Raw genomic sequence first — 16280 nt, forward strand, 5'->3', positions numbered from 1 at the left:
CCATCTAATATTTGTTATATATTAATATTTCAGTCTACCAAAGTGATAGACCGACATTGCCATCCCATCAAGGTTTGGATAGGTAAAAATAAACTTAATTTTGTGTGGGGGTTTTTACTCTTACTTTTACAACCTTTTAGATTAATTGTGCAACTGCATCCTTTCACCAAATCACCAAATTATTTTCTTGGTTTTATTTTAAGAAACTGTGTATTTTTGTAATTTGCAGTTCTCATTAAAGTACCCCAGTTGGTCTGTTTTAGTTGCCTTCAGACATATTAGGAAAGTCTGGAACACTGTGTGACAGCTGGTGATCGAGACAGAAAACATGCACTGCTCTGCTCTGCAAGGGCTTTTGGCAAGCAGCTGCACAGACACCTTTAAGTGTGAAGATGTCAATGCAGCAAAACTTCACTGGAAAACATTAATTTTTAATACATCGCTGTTGATCATAAGTGAGCTCTTATGATCAATACTGAGAAGACACAGACTCTATTTATTTCCTAAACATTCCCCTCAAGCTTAAACCAGAGAAATTGCGCTTGCTCGAGCTTTTCCTTTCCTGAGTCTTCTTAGACCATCATGGCCTGCTCTGTTCCGGTTTATACATTCAGTATTGTTAATGTGGCTGATAGCATCAATTGCTAGTCCTTCTTGTTTACTGACCCTTGTGTGGCAGCTGTTTGTTCCTGTTTGTTCCTGTGCTGCGTGTCCTTAAGCGTGTGCTCCTGCTTGTCTTCCCTCAGGCCCAGTGATGAGAGGCACCCAACGGTGACTGCAGACGGCACTGTGGACAACCTGGCCCAGGCTGTGGACATGATCCTTGATCAGAGGCACTGAGTACAAGGCAGTGGGCACTGGAAACTCTTCACTTACTGTGACCCTGGGTGATAGAGGCTGGTAGCCAGTAGTATTTTTTATATAGCTCTAAGTGTTGTTTCCAGTGGGAAGGGTGTACGGCAATGAGCTTATTCAAGTAAAATGTCAAAACAGTACAAAACTAAAATATACTCCAAATACTGTCTATCCTGTAACTGTCAGACATGGGAAACACCCACCCATCTTGTGCTCCACATAGTGTAAAACAAACTAGGATGCAATTTGCAGAGCTATTACCCAGGTCTGCAAAAGATAGTCTTGAGTACTTTAGAGCTGCACTGTGCATTTGTCAGTACATGATTGCCGTAGATAAGATGCCTCAAGATGACACGAATGTGCCTGTAACCAGCTGCTGACTGACAGTTTGAAAGGAAAGGTAGTCCTGTGTGCTCAGACTACTGTTACACAGTCAAATTAATTAAGATGCTATACATGAAGATAGTTAGTAGTCAAACTGGAAATACGCAGTTGGAATGTAGCTGAAGTGCATTTTAACATACACTAATTGATGTAAGTACCCTATTATATATGGGTAATATAGTTGCACAAGCTTATTAAAAAGCAAATTATATTAATAAAGCTATTTTAGTAGTCTCTGAGCTGTTGAAAACAGTAATCTCTCTGCATTTGCTAATTTTCTCTTAGCCATAGACACATAATTATTTTTAAAAAGACTCAAGATCTCAGAGCACTGGGAAAATGTAGCTGTGCCTCTGGTTTAAACTGGAATTCATGTCGGAGCGGCTTTGCTTTACAAAAACAAATTGCTGGAAATGGTAAGAGAGCTGGTGTCAGAGATGATAAATGCAGAACCCAGCCGAATGTGATGAATTACGCTGGTGCTTGAGCTCATGTCCCCCCCCCCCGTAAACAAAAATGAAGTGAGCTCCCCATCATCAGAGTGAGGAATCACAAATCTACAACTGCTTATCTTTATTTACTTGTCTGTAAGTCGCCTCTGCTAGGGATTGCCCCGTCACTGTGACATTGTTAATAGCCAATCATAAGCCATAGCGCATTCACTTCAGCGTCTACAGTGAGGTTAAATAAAATGATCGAGGAGGGAAAAAAATGGTTATTGGGCCAGCTGGATCAATGAAGCCTCTGGAAGTGGGGCGAAAAACAAATGATCCTCCATCGCTGGCCTCAAGGTTTCAGTGCGCCAAATAGATTCAACAAGAACAAAAGCCCATTGCCAAGTGATTCATTGAGGTCTTTCTGGTTCACTTCACCATTAGCTGACACAAGCTTGAATGTTATTGGGCAATTAAAGGTAATGAAATGCTACAAAGTATTATGAAACTGTGTCTGAGCTGGTTGTACCACTCCTTTTTCTGATTGGGGAAATAATATTAATGTACACGGCAAAGTACTAGCAGCTGGTACCCAGTTTTCCAACAGCTTACACATTGTTTGACGCAGTGTTTTATCCATTATGTTGCTGCCTGTTGGCCTTGTATGGACCTATTAAAGTAAATATATTTGACTACTCTCAAATGAATTCACTTGGCTTTGACTAGGTTATTTTTTTTTCCTCCAGTTCATGGGAGTGCAGTAATTCTGAGGGGTGTAGGCCACAGTTTTCAGCAGCTCCTCTCGGCAGGTTCATCATCACTAGGTGTCAGACACAAACAGACACATGCCCCAGAGCTAGCTGGTTTATAACCACACCTCTCTGGCTGCCCCGAGGTCATCCACCCGTTTCACACATGTTGCACATTAGCAGCAGTTTACCTCTGCAGGCTGCCATGATTGTAAACAGTGATATTCCTCCTGGAGTGTAGCACATTGATTCCATCACTGTGACTGCAGACTGCGAAGAAAGATTACTTTTCAAATAATAGAGATGACCTCATTTCAGGAGACATGTCTGGTCATGTATGCCCTCACTGACACAGGACAGTCTTGACAGACTTGATACACTAAAATCTTGACTGAGTGAAGGTGTTATTTGCACATCAATTTGTGATCTTTGTACATTTTTTTCTGAATTGTGATCAGCGTTGTTTCTCACTGTTTTACATGACCGCAGTAACCTCTCTGTTGACAATCTTTAAGTGGACTTAATCTCAAGTAAACACTGTTAGTCCTAAAGGGATTAGGCACTTATTTGCTTCAGTCAATCAACAGAATATAATTATGCATTGATTCATTGCTTAAACTAATTGATCAAATAAAAATAAATAAGGTAAAACATTTCAATATGTCCAATAGTTTGGTTTATGAAAAGTAATTGCAAAAGTAATTTCCAATGGCTGTATTTTGCATTTTGTATTAATTTGCAAATGTTTGCATGCTAATATGCTAGCTAAACTGAGATGATGGACATGGTAAGCATTATTACTGCTAAACGTCAGCATGTTAGCATTGTGATTGTGAGCATGTTAGCAATGCAAACCATTTGCATTTAGCTCACCTAAGTACAGCACACAGCAGCTAGCTACTGTTTTTCTACAGTCAACTAATCCGTAAAAATAGTTCCAAACTTGCCAATTCTGCTGTAAATGTCATTCCCTCTGAGTTTAGTTGATTCACAACATAATTCAGCTAGATGTTTATCTTCAAATATTGGCTTCTGGTGTCATACCAGAGCATGATTGACTGTCTACGAGATTATCCCCACCCTTACCTCCCTCCACTCCTTAAACAACCACAGGCCAGTAAGCTCATGATCTCATTTTCATCTTATGCTGACTGACACCTGAGGGATGCAAAGCCCTGTAGAATGTGTCATATGTGAGGAGACAGACACATGCTACATGAAGAGGAGAATGTGGCTCTCTGTTAAATGTGTCCTGCCCAATCTCTAGGATCCAGTGCTCACGTTATTGTGGGAGCCTCATTTGCGCAAAGGTTGCCTTTGTAACCAAATCCAACAAAATTGTGATTTTATTTTAATCTTTTTTAAATGTGTCATTGACAAGATTAATTACTTTAATTGGTTCCTTTTTTGCAATGTTTTAATTCCATTTGTTGGAGTGATTATGAAATGTAATTTAAAATAAAGTAAGACATTTTTAGAAATGAGAGATTGTTCTACATCTTTGCAGAGTATACACACACTGCTGCAGTGTGTTTCTGAGCCAACATTCATATAGGTTTTTATGCCATCTGTTTGGGTTAGGCTCCTCTTACACGGCACGCACACTGCTGCTCATGTAGCACACCTGCATTTAGCCACCTTAACAACTGCCAGCTGTGTGTTACCTTGAGCTTTTATCTCCACTCATTTGGCTCTTCCTGTTTGACAGGAAATGGCGGGTCAGCTGACCAGACAACGCCACACACCTGCAGCCCCAAATGCACCGTTAACCATGGAAACATGCATTTGTTTTGACAGCAGTCAGTTATTTGTTCCCTCCTTTCTATGTGTGGAGCATCGGTCCATGTGGAGGCCCCTTGGCCTTACACGCCAAGGCACGTGGTTTCCCCACATTTCATCACTCTCCTTCCCTTGTGGGCAGCCATGCCAACAGCACTTGCTGGCGTGGGAGGGCTCTGAAATTACTGGAATCGTCGGGTTTGGAGCGGAGGCCTGAATGTCCTCCGTCTCCTGGCTGCCCCCGACCCCACCCCATTCCACCCTCAGAGTCTATGCAAGCAATCTGAGAAGTGTCTCAGTTCACACACAGAGCAGTCTGTACTCTGCTAACATGGTCACAGCCGTCACAGGCCTCTCTAGGAAAATGACCCCTGATCAACTGCCCACAAAAGCCTCAGAGGCATGGCTTTCCAGACACTAAGCATGACACCGTGATGTCATACCACAGCGTGTTCGTATGTATGATCCAGGCGAAAGGGTATGCCACCACGCAGTGTAAACTAACTGTCCTTATCTGCAAAAGGTCTGAAGGCTTACAGCTGAATTTTAAAGCAATCTCTGCTGGGGCCTGCTCCTGTGAAGGGGTCCGGTTACCTTTTGTAAAAGCCAAACCTTTCAGTTTGAGTGGTCACACCTTAGATCCTACAATCCTCTTGCTGATGGGACACCTTTAACACTCATTCAACTATTATGTGACCTTGATACAACTCTTACATGCAAGTGCCAACTATTGCTGCTGGTTTTTGTTTTGGTCTTGCATGAATCCAACAAAGGGTGAGATCCAATACGACAACAACCTTCACATGCAACAGTGTTTTTGTTCAGACATCATACAGAGTGAACTGTCAAGTTTATCCTACGTTTTTTTTTTTTTATTAGAAAAGCTTCAGACAACACTAGCTCGACTGGAAATGTTTTGTGGCCGGGTGCTACTGCTAAATTGTTTTTCACCCTGACCACATTTGAGCTGCCAAGCGTGGGTAGGCACTAACCCCAGAACTAGCGCCAGCATTTAGTTTCATGTCATATACTTTTATGTGTTTTTCACTACTGAAAAAGATTCATTCAGTTTGCTATGTTTTGGGGGGGGCTGGAAATTCTCTCACAAACTTCTTGCCAGAATGTTTTAATAAAATGATGTGTGCTTTGTAAAGACCAATAACAGTGTCACCTAAACATGGTCTCAATAATGGAGTGTTGACGTTAAATCCAGAGAACTCCAGGTAATTTTAGAATTATTAGAATTGAATAAAACATCGTCATTACAGGAAAGCAGACAAATGTTGCACCTGAAACATCTGACACAAAACTCCCATGAGTACTGTGGCGCATTTGTTGCCTGAAAACCTTAGCTAAAAACTGAATGAAGTGTGATGGGACTCATCCTCAGTGCAGATCACACTGCATGACCCCGCCACCCTGTTGTGTCGGTGGGGGTTTGTGGACGAGTGTAGTGCAGAACATCGGCATGACCCACCCCTCCTGTTGTATTCCTATCTTCTCTCAGAACACAGTCTCCTTTCACTTCTGTCACTCCACTGATTAAATGCCGGGGGCCCTCAGTGTGTGTCAATCTACCACACAGCACTTTTACAAGGGTTCTGTTTACTCATTTCCTTCTCGACTCATTACCCCGAAAAAGGCTTACCCAGTGCAAAGTAGCAGCTTGCATGTACCACAGGCAGCTCTGACAGTGTAAATATGACCTCACTATGCAAGCATATAGATTCTCATGCAACAGCATAATAATTAAGTCCATTACAAGAGTACACATTGGCCTTGTAGGCAAGTTTAATCCCATCCTCAAATTACTCAGCTAGTCTTTAATGAGGTGAATTTCTTCCCTCGCACCCTACTCAAGGAATGACAAGAGTCGTCTCAAGTTTGAACAAAAATGTAGAAGTAGTATGCAGTCGTACTGGAGCAGTGAATCAAAAGGTTAATCTATAATTCTGGAGGTTTGCACCGGAGTTTGGGAGAGGAAGCTGACAAACGAAGCAGCAGCAGCAGTCCTGACACATGGCCCACATTCACAGCCGCCTCCCACGTCACTGTGCTCCTCAGAGAAAAAGCCCCTTTTGTTTCCTAGCGCAAGGAGGGAGGGAGGTCCCTAGGGTGAACCGCCGCTCAGCTCCACCACTCCACCCGCCATCAACAAAAAAAAAGAGAGATTAATAAAGAAACAGGGACCGGACATCCCACCCCTGCCCGGCATCCACCCTACTCACTCCCCGCTTCAGCACACAAACACAGGCTCATCAGTAGTACCACCACTACGGTTGTGATTGTCTTTTCCTGCTACTTTTGCTACTTACATAATTGGGTCAGTCTGCATTGTTGCATTAAAGACGTCTCCAACAATGACCTCGCTGTTAATAGCAGTACTGGAAGAACTCTCCCTTTCAGATTCTTTACTTGAATTAAAGTAGCAATACCACAGTGTATCCATTCCACATTGAAGACCTGCATAAAAAAGGCACTTAAGGAGAAGTATCATCAGCAAGATGTACCTAAAAGTATCAAAAGTAAAAGCACTTGCAGAATTTCCCCTGTCAGTGTTGTATAGGTATTAGATTATTACAGATGTGTTAATATGTAAGCATGTGTTTGGCACTACTACTATAAAGCAGCATAAAATTGAAGTTCTCAAGCAGTCTAAAAATACCTCAAAGTTAAAAAAGTACAGGACTTGATTAATTACAGTATACTCAGTACATCACATTAAATAAACCACAAGCTAATTCAGGCATTTGCCAAAATCGCTACCCCAAATGTCAAAAGTAGTGTGTTCAGACAAACCTGAAGCCTTACAGTGTTCATAGAAATGTACATCTATTCATGCTCCACTTGCGTCTCTCATTTGCCTTTGTATGCAATTACACTGTGTCCATTCTTCATTTCACGTTCTGTTCAGTCTGTACACATGTTGAGGCATAATCCGGGGTTGGCCTCCCAAATTTTGAGAATAGAGACACTGAAATAATGTGACTACAAATGACACATTTAAAACTGTGTTTATTTGTATAGAAATATGCTCAAGTTTTTACATAACTTTGTAGTTACAAATCGTAAAAAGAAAGAATATTAACGCTATTAGCATCACAAAGTTTCTCTCGAACAAACGGGAGCATAGATCTCGGAGAGAAGCCTGATGTTACTGTGTGAAATGTTAAGCTCTTCAATATATATTACAGGTTGTTTGTGCGTGCAGCCTGTTGCTCAGTAAGAGTGAAGGGGGGTTTACTAACAGTAGCTCTCGAAGTAGTCCCCATTTCTGTCCATCATGTACCCATGTACAATTGAAGGCGGTCAGTGGAACGGACACTTGTTCTGGTGCAGAGAATTTATACAAACCTGCTGTGAATTCTCTCCAAATGTAGTACAATGAAGGTAATCAGGGTTACAGAAAAATGTTAAAGACCCCAGTCTCTGAGCCAACATTAATATATAATTTTTGTATTTATCAGTTCTATTATCTCCACCTGAATCTGTCCTCTCCAACTTCTTTGTTCTCCTGAGACACAGTTCAGATACCACACAGTGAGGGAGTAGCTTCTGACTACACAAAGTCCCCAAAAATGGGTGTTTAGCCAAAAAAGCTCCTGCTCAATCTCTCCTTGAGAAAAGAAAAAAAACCAAGTGCTAGAACGCTCGCTGCATTTGCTATCCACTTGCTTTGCCCTTAAGACTATCAATACTGTTTATTGTACCACCTGGTGATAAACTTTCAGTCCCCTAAATTAGCTTCCCCTGAGAGGAAGACAGTGCAGCTCAGTTCCTCTCAATTTGCTCAATGTCGAGCTCGCCTCCGAGCTGATACACATCCTTCCTCATGCTACACAACCCCGCCCACAGAGGCTCACTGTCCTTCCCATTGGTCGTCCCTGGTGTCACGTCGCCGTAGTCTGCGGAGTTCCAGTCCACCTCCTCAATGGTGGGATCTGACGACACGTTCCTGGTGATCTCGCCCTCTTTGGTCTGAGGCTGAACGTACTCCAAGCCGTGTACGTTTGCAGATGAGTCATCAGTGTTGCACTGAGCAGTGCTCCTGAGAGTAGGGAGGGCCTGGCTTGACTCGCAGCTGTCTTCGCCTATGATTCCTGGGCAGCTAAGGCTGTGGAAATTCCGAAGTTTCTGTGGAAGGACAGAAAGGTCATTTTTTTCAAAGCATGATATTGATGTTTTCAAGGAAACTAGCATACACTTAAACAAATATGTCAAATCTTTGGTCTGGTAGGAGTCCATGGTCTCTATGGTGATTGCATATTTGGTGAGGAAATCAAAAACATTTCATTCCTTCATCTTGGACTATGAACCATGTCCTAACTAGGGCACAAGCACAACTAAAGGCATACAGCCATCTTATGAAAACAATCCCCCTACTATACTCATACAGTATGTGGGTGAGTCAGTGAGGTCAGAGCTCAACACTGGGCAACAACCACTAAAATATAAAAAAGTAACAAGATTTCAATGGTATAAATTTAGCCTGCATTACATACTGGAGCAACTGGTAGTTGACCAAGTGAGGCTATGTGATCTGAGGTCCAACTGGAACCCAGGCAGCAAGTGGCCAGATATCTAGAGGGCAGACATCACTCATGTCAGCGTTTTGCCTCTGCTGGCCTTTCACTGGCACTGCACAATGAACACATACATCTGGGAAACTTCCTTAGGCAACTCCACATGTGCCAGCGCTGCTGCAGGCAAGTCCTGTGACAGCTGAGCATGCTGTACTGGGAGGCTTTATGACAATCTGTATAGCTAACATGGAGAAGGCAGGACAGCTGCCTCATGACTGAACACTGCGGCGTTCAACCAGCAAGACACAGGAGAATAGGACCTCTGTGAAACCTCCTGTCACTTGTGTGCTTATGTAATATCTAACAAGCATGGGACTGTTGGGATGCAGCTCACCGCCAAGTGTATGAACTACAGCTGCAACTCATCGATAGATAAAAGATTCAATTGAATTAGATTCAATATGTGGTTTTGTTTAGACAGTGTCAGAAAAAAAAAAAAAAAAGGACAAATTCCAATCTCAAGTTCCAACAGCACATAGTGTTGTCATATACCTGCTTATTTTGTCAAGAGTTAAAAGGTTTACAATGATACAGAAAGGCTGCAAATAATCACATTAGAGAAGCTGAACACCGATGTTAGCAGCTCTGTGTTAGGTACATGATTTCTGCCTCGATTTAAATGCTAACATCGGCATGCTAAAATGCTCACAATGACAATGCTAATGTGCTGATGTTTAGCAGCTGATTAGCACTAAATGCAAAGTGCTGCTGAGGCTGATGAGAATGTCATTAGTTTTGCAAATATAGTGTCATAAACTAAAGTATTGAAGCTGATCTGAGCTGATGATGGTGCTAGAGGAAAAGTCAAGCAATCACCAAAGTTATTACAGTTCATCCTGTGGGGAACATGAATCTTTATCAAATATTATAGCAATCTATCCAGTGGTTGTTGAGAAATTTCTTTCAAAACCACAGATATCAATCTCAAGGTGGGGCTAGAGGAAAAGCCAGTGGATCACCAAGGTCATTAGGGTCCATCATCTGGGAACCATGGATGTCTGTACAAAATCTGGACCAAGTTCCCAGTTTTTCTTGGCACTGGTCTAGTGGGTGCATTTGGCAGCACTAGGCAACTGTCACACTGCCTTCTGCATTAGCACTTCAGTCTCAACTGTCAAGACTTACGGTCCGAGACCATGGGACCAAACTGATAAGGCCATAAGAAGTCTGGACAATAGCAAAAGAGTGCCATCGACATTAACTAAACCATATATAGCTCTAACTTAGCACAAACGAAGTGTTCTGCAGAGGAAGACAGAGAAAATATTTTTTCACAGTGTCCTCACACAACCTACTGCACCACAATGAGGGTCATGAATAAGTGCTGCCGGTGTCCATGTTTGTCTGCTAATATAACCCCCCCGAATGAAATGGAGAAGAGAGCAGAAAGTCTCCTCATCCATACTGACCTTGACTCGCCATCAATAAAAGCTGATCAATAGCTCATGAGGCCCGGCTGTGGCAGCGATCCACCCACTGAGCTGAATTTGCAGAAATCAATCTCTTTCCCCAACATGCATCTCCCCTGTGCAACAATCCATAACCTCTGCCACAGCTGCTCCACTTCCTGACATTCATGGAGCCGCAGTGAGCAGAGGGAAGCAGTTTCTCCCTGGTTAAACTACACTGCTGTGGCGTGTGGATGACACTTTAGAGACACACTTGGCACTGTGATCATATTTGAATAGTAAGGTGACTTTGAATACTGATAGGGTGACGTATGTGAAGTGCGATAAAGCCCGAGTTGAGCGCCAAGCAAGTTTAGTCTATCATCCCAAGTGAACATCTTTTCCACTGTGATTTCCTGAATCTCCATAGTTACACACTTAGGACTTATAGGTTTAAGCAATCAGTCATTTTTGCAAATAATCAAATTATGGTTTAGTCTATAAACAGGTAAAAGTTCCCTGAGCCTAAGGTGACAAATGCAAATAGTTTGTTTTGTTCCAATAAACAGTCCCAAACCCAAAGATATTCAATGTACAATCATATAAAACACAAGATAGCTGCAAATCCACACACTTGAGAATCTGAAATTGGAAATGGTTTAGCATTATTGCTTGATAAATAACTAAAAGCCACTAATGATTCACAAAATTGTTTTTTTTGTCATTTGACTTAACACCACAACATGGTTTAGTTGCATAACTGGGCCGAAACGCCTCGTAGTTTCAAAGGCTGCGTTCCTTCCACCTGAACTGAAAGCCAACGTCACAGCAGTCCCTTTTAATAGAGGAACAGAGAACACAATGCACGAACAGCAGGACAGATCCAATGCTAACAATCTCAGCACCCGGACATTCCTCTGTGAAAATATTGTTAGTTGCCTCGCCTAAAGCTCTTTTCTCCACGCTGACCTCGTCCCTGTTTGGAGTGTGTGTGTGGCGTCTGCTTGTCGTGTCACAGCAGCAATGTTGTTAAGACACAGCTGAACTCTGTGTGACTTTCTCAACAGGGCCAAGTCCAGCTCTGTGTTTATGATCCAGTCAGTGTACGTGTGAAAATTTACTATATACGTGCGCACGTGTGTGTGTGTGTGCACAATTGTGGGACAGAGAGATAAACAGCTGCCAGGATGTGCAGATGAAACAGGTGGCCAGTGATTTTACAATATAATTTATTTTATGAATACAAACTCATCTGATCCACTGACTGACTTCTTAATTCCTGCTTTGCTCAAATCATCTTCACCCATTAGCACATTAAAAGGGGCATTCTTTGCTTCGTGAGCTCCATTTCTGCAAGTGCAAATACACACCCACATAATGGAATGTGACCTAGAACAGGCCTGCATGAACGATCACCTTCATTTAATGACATGCCTGCAGAAACACTTTGAGGTGTGCTGGGAAAGAAGAGACACAAAGGCGTGACCTTTGTTGGAAGTGTTTGTTTATCCAACATGCCACAACAGTGGAGTAGAACTAGCAAATGTTAGTGAGACTGATGGACCAAGCAGAGCTTCCAGCTGGCATGACAGTGATCTTTTGGAGCACATAAAAGGGCTGTGGCGAGTTCAAACTATAAATAAATGCTACATAAAATGCCACTGGAGATTTCTTATGACATGCTCAGGTGCATTTAACATGTTTTCACAAAGTGTATGTTGGGCCTCAATTGAAGTTAAACAGGACAGTCCTCCTTAAATACTGCAATCCCTGCCTGTATGTTTTAAAAAGATTATATTATTATTATATTACATTTGTGACCTGTTTTACAAAGTAACACTTAAATACCCACCTGGGTCATCTTTGCCAGGTCCAAAGAAGGCCTCTGTTTTTGTGTGTCAGCTGGTCTTCTGCGCTTCACACCAATCTTCTTGTCATTGAGGACACACGGCTGTGAGTGACTACGGGCGAGGCCCCCCGGTCCACCACGGCGCTCCAGCTCTGGAGTAGAGTCAGGGGAGCTGGTTGGTGAGGGTCCACGAGGCTCAGGGAGGCAGATCTGTTCATCTGAGAGGTAGAGGGGCTGCACCAAGGGTTCGGAAGACAGGGGCATGGAGGAGGAGGGCGCCAGGCCGGTGAAGACAGAGGGGCAGGGGAGATATTGGGTGAAACAGGGCAGCTCCACAGTGTTGGACCGGGCGGGCAGGCTGAAGCTGGAGCTACGTTGCATGACGGGGAAGCCGAGCTGCACGTTCACAACACCACCACGCTGGACACTGCCTCCGCTGTGGCACCTCCTCTTCTCCACTGTTGTCCAAACACGAGAGCCCTGAGGGCGCCAGGTGGAGCGGCAACCACCAAGCTCATCTGAGCAAGACAGGGACCGGCACTGCCGCTTGCTGGGGGGTGCGGTGGAGTGCGAGGACACAGCCTCTGTCAGGCTGAGGTCTTGCAACAAGCTGGTGATTGTGCTTGAGGTGGAGCCAACATCCCAACCCCAGTGGGCAGAAGTTTTATGCACCTCAGGCAGGACGTCCCACAGGCTCTCCAGGCTGGTCCCAACTGGCCTCTGCTGTATGGCACAGCTGTGACCCAGCTCATGCCACCGGCTTGTCTCTGCAACAAAAAAACATTTTATTTTAATTAAATAATCTAAATGTGATGCCAGACAAGATTCTCACCTAAAATATTGGAAATGATTTAAGGGCTTATTTGCAACCCTAGACCCTTAAACAAATGCAGCCTCATGATTAGTCTGTTATGTTTACATTTCAGCACTTGTCAGAAAAGGATTTGTCTCAATTTTCCGCTATTTTTCCCCATATGACATTAGGTTAAAAAACCTGTATGGGAAACACATGAACTTTTTTTGTAAGATGTTTCCCTGGTGCATGTTCAGGATTAACTCTTTGGTCAGGGTCTTTTAATAAAAAAAATGTGTGTGCCTCCAGCATTTTTATTAATTAGTTTGTACATGACTTTGCACCCAAAGTGCCAGCCAAATGATGTAATCATGTAAATGTATCAAACAAGGCTCACGCCATGAGATTATAGATTTTTAAGTAACTCAGCAGCTCTGTTTGGCTTGTTAAATCTCCCTTATTTTTCATACGAAGTGACATCATCATCACTGCTTGAGGGCTGCGTTTTATTTTGCAGTGTCAAAAAAAAATTTTTTTTAGTGCCAAGGTTTTACGATCATAAGAGGTTAAGTTTGGCAACCTCAACGTGGACAACATCCATGACACTGCTCCAGTCTGGGTCAGCTCGTTGGTCCCAGCATGATTGTGTACTTTGTGTATCTAGTATTGACACTACTCCCTGCTTTGTGTGATTGGCACTAAGAATAAATCCTGTCCTCCAGGCACTACTTTAGTGTCACAGTCTGTAAGCACAGCTAATTGGGACAGGGAAGGGAGCTTAATGTCTAACTGACTCAATATCAAACCTCGTCTCTACCGGAGCAAGCTTGATAAAATGTCAATAACCCATCATCAACTTTCTGGCTTATCACCTTGTTGTTTTTTTGAGATCTACTAGTAGAGGTATCAGATTATATTCTGTATCAGACAAGCTCCCTATCTGCTCTTGCTGATCGACTCTGCCCTAGCACCATAGCTACTATGCCAAAACACATGTTGCCACAACAGAAACTCCCTTGATTCGCTGAATGGGTCAGCCAACTGAACTAGTCAGTCAACTCTGATTTAGATACTAAATGTCAGGTATGCAAAAGGTCTATTCTTCTCCACTACAGATAAAATCCCCAAAATACCATCTGCAGTCCATGGAAACCACTTAGAATAAAGGGCAGTGTTAACAACACCTACTGGTACTGCTGCTCTGCCAGTCTTGCAAGCTTAGTGTTAAGGCAGAACAGCATTTAATCTTACAATACTAAGACTGTAGGCTGGGGCTGTTGCTCATACTGCTGAGTGTAGGATTTTTTGGCATGTCTACAACTAAAGCATGCAGGATGCAAGCAGCATGCATGCACCACGCAGCCATTAATACACATTAATCGTGGTCGACACACTACTAAACATCTGACATTATCTGTAGTAAGTACATAATTACTTGTCATGTGCAGTTAGTGAAGGGAAGTAAAAAAAGAGATGTTGCACTGTGTGATTTATGCCAAGTTGGCAATTCCTTTAATGTCTCTGGTGCTTTTAGGCCATTGTGGACAATTTTATGAACACATTGAATTCACATAGAGGTGTACATCTGTATAGTGATCAGAAAGATAGCAGACTCTTACCCATGAATCCGCAAGAGAAAAGTGCAGTCCCTTGGCTCATGGTCTGTGCCTGAAACTGCAGAAATGCAAGAAAGATTCACTGTCAGCCCACCAGAAACCACAAAGTCACATAAATGGGTTTGCATAAAATGTATAGGAGGTTCTAGCAATAAAAAGTCAATAAAGAAAAACAAAACCTACTAGAAAGTCAGATTTTGTGTATACATAATTGGCCCCGAGTGTATGTCGTAGCACATTTTTTGCTGCTGAGATGAAGACTAAGTGCGACCCATCAACAGAGTTCCACCATAAATGCCTCTGATTGACGCTCAGCCTCAGAGCATGATGACTTAATTTCACATGGCTGAAAAGGCAAACCCACATTAGTGGGGGAAGTTTCCCACTCTGTGCTGGCAGAAAGAAGGTTTCTACTGCATGGATACTGATTAGAAAATGAGTCAGTTGCTCAGCGTAGTGAAACTAAAATACTCCATTGTCTTTTTGAGTGAAAGAAATGGGACACACAGGATTCAAAACCAGATGACAAATGTCCCAGTGATAGCAGTTGGCAGCTATGATGATGAAATGATCAGTAATAGGAACATAAGCATCCCTTATTCCCAATCTCCAACATCCGAACAGTTCTTTTGACATCACTTCCTGACATTCACTAAAGCAACACTTGTGAATTTTCCAACAAGTCTGACTCAAGGGAAGCTAGAAGTCAAATTTAAGATCTGATTAAAGCTGACAAAACAGGAAAATCTAATGTTGAGCCATAAAACTGCTGTGGAGTGATGAGTGGCCAGCAACAATTTCCTGATTTAGAGCAACACCTTGTTGTCGAGGCCCGTTGGCAAGGCTACATATTAACATAAAATGACATTTCACACAGGGGGAAAAAAATGCTTACACAAGTAGAAAATAACCGCTCACCGTTCCCAAATCTGTACTTTTGGATGCTACATCGTCGGCACCCTTCTTTTCCAGTGTTTTCTTGTATATGATCACCATGGCAACACACATCTTTTTCCTGAGCTATTGCAGTCAGGGCAAGAAAAGCTGGTGGCCATCTTGATGGGCATGTTGTCAGCAGGCTGGTTTCTCATAAGCTTAAGACAGCAGCCTTCAACTCCTTCAGGAATGTGTTTCACTCCTCGGCCCAGTCCTGAGCAGACACACAATGATGAGCACAGGATTAGAATTCAGTACATTTCTGACATTCTGTCGACCATATAAGCAGAGAACAATCCAGTTGGATTGGGGGGGGGCTGAGGCTCTGAAACACAACGTCAATGGAGACCAAACCCTGTGCTCTCCTAATGAAATATTCAACTGAAAATGTATCTTTTGAGTATCAAATACTCACAACCAAGTGAGTGAGTAGCTTCCTTCTTCGGAGGATATCACATATCACACACAGTTACACTGGATTCCAATCCCAACAAAGAGTCAGGCAAAAGAAAGTGTAATTAAGTGTCAAACCCTCCATAGAAACTTTTCAAACCACTTCTGCACCATAATCCATTTCTCTGCCTCAGTATGCTAATCGAGACTGTGGAGAAGTGGACTGTGCTGTAGGTACCGTTTGAGAAATTTCTATGCTATTGTAACTACTGTGAATCCGAGCTGTCTGCAGCCTACTGTCCTCCACTTTTCACAGCCACCTTTCAGGCCTACAGGCATTGAAAATATGATACTCAAAAGACAGATTGTTGGTGGCGTTCCCTATAGAACCCTCAAGCTCATCTCACACATACATTCAAAACACAGATAAATCAACTGTTAGTTGATTACTCTCCACACCGGCACTCTTGCAAACCTGTTCAACGCATTTAAGACAAATTCAAGAGAGGTCAGTGGTTAGA

The 16280-nt window shown here is 42.8% G+C and overlaps 2 protein-coding genes across 2 annotated transcripts in view; one reads left to right on the top strand and one right to left on the bottom strand.

Annotated features, from left to right (window-relative positions):
* Nucleotides 1-3081, top strand: part of LOC123983227 (phospholysine phosphohistidine inorganic pyrophosphate phosphatase) — a 32674-nt gene extending 29593 nt beyond the window's left edge. The window contains exon 7 of the mRNA XM_046069401.1: nt 747-3081. Coding sequence (XP_045925357.1) covers nt 747-840 — 94 coding nt within the window. The 3' untranslated portion in view covers nt 841-3081. The remainder of the gene's footprint in view (nt 1-746) is intronic.
* A 4118-nt stretch (nt 3082-7199) lies between these two features.
* The window catches only part of fam53b (family with sequence similarity 53 member B), a 15697-nt gene continuing 6616 nt past the window's right edge, over nt 7200-16280 (bottom strand). Inside the window, exons 3-6 of the mRNA XM_046069336.1 lie at nt 15349-15423; nt 14434-14488; nt 12025-12788; nt 7200-8335 (exon numbers count right to left, since the gene is read on the bottom strand). Coding sequence (XP_045925292.1) covers nt 7973-8335; nt 12025-12788; nt 14434-14488; nt 15349-15423 — 1257 coding nt within the window. The 3' untranslated portion in view covers nt 7200-7972. The remainder of the gene's footprint in view (nt 8336-12024; nt 12789-14433; nt 14489-15348; nt 15424-16280) is intronic.

Source organism: Micropterus dolomieu, linkage group LG14 (assembly GCF_021292245.1).
Source record: "Micropterus dolomieu isolate WLL.071019.BEF.003 ecotype Adirondacks linkage group LG14, ASM2129224v1, whole genome shotgun sequence".
In the NCBI taxonomy this organism is placed as follows: domain Eukaryota; kingdom Metazoa; phylum Chordata; class Actinopteri; order Centrarchiformes; family Centrarchidae; genus Micropterus; species Micropterus dolomieu.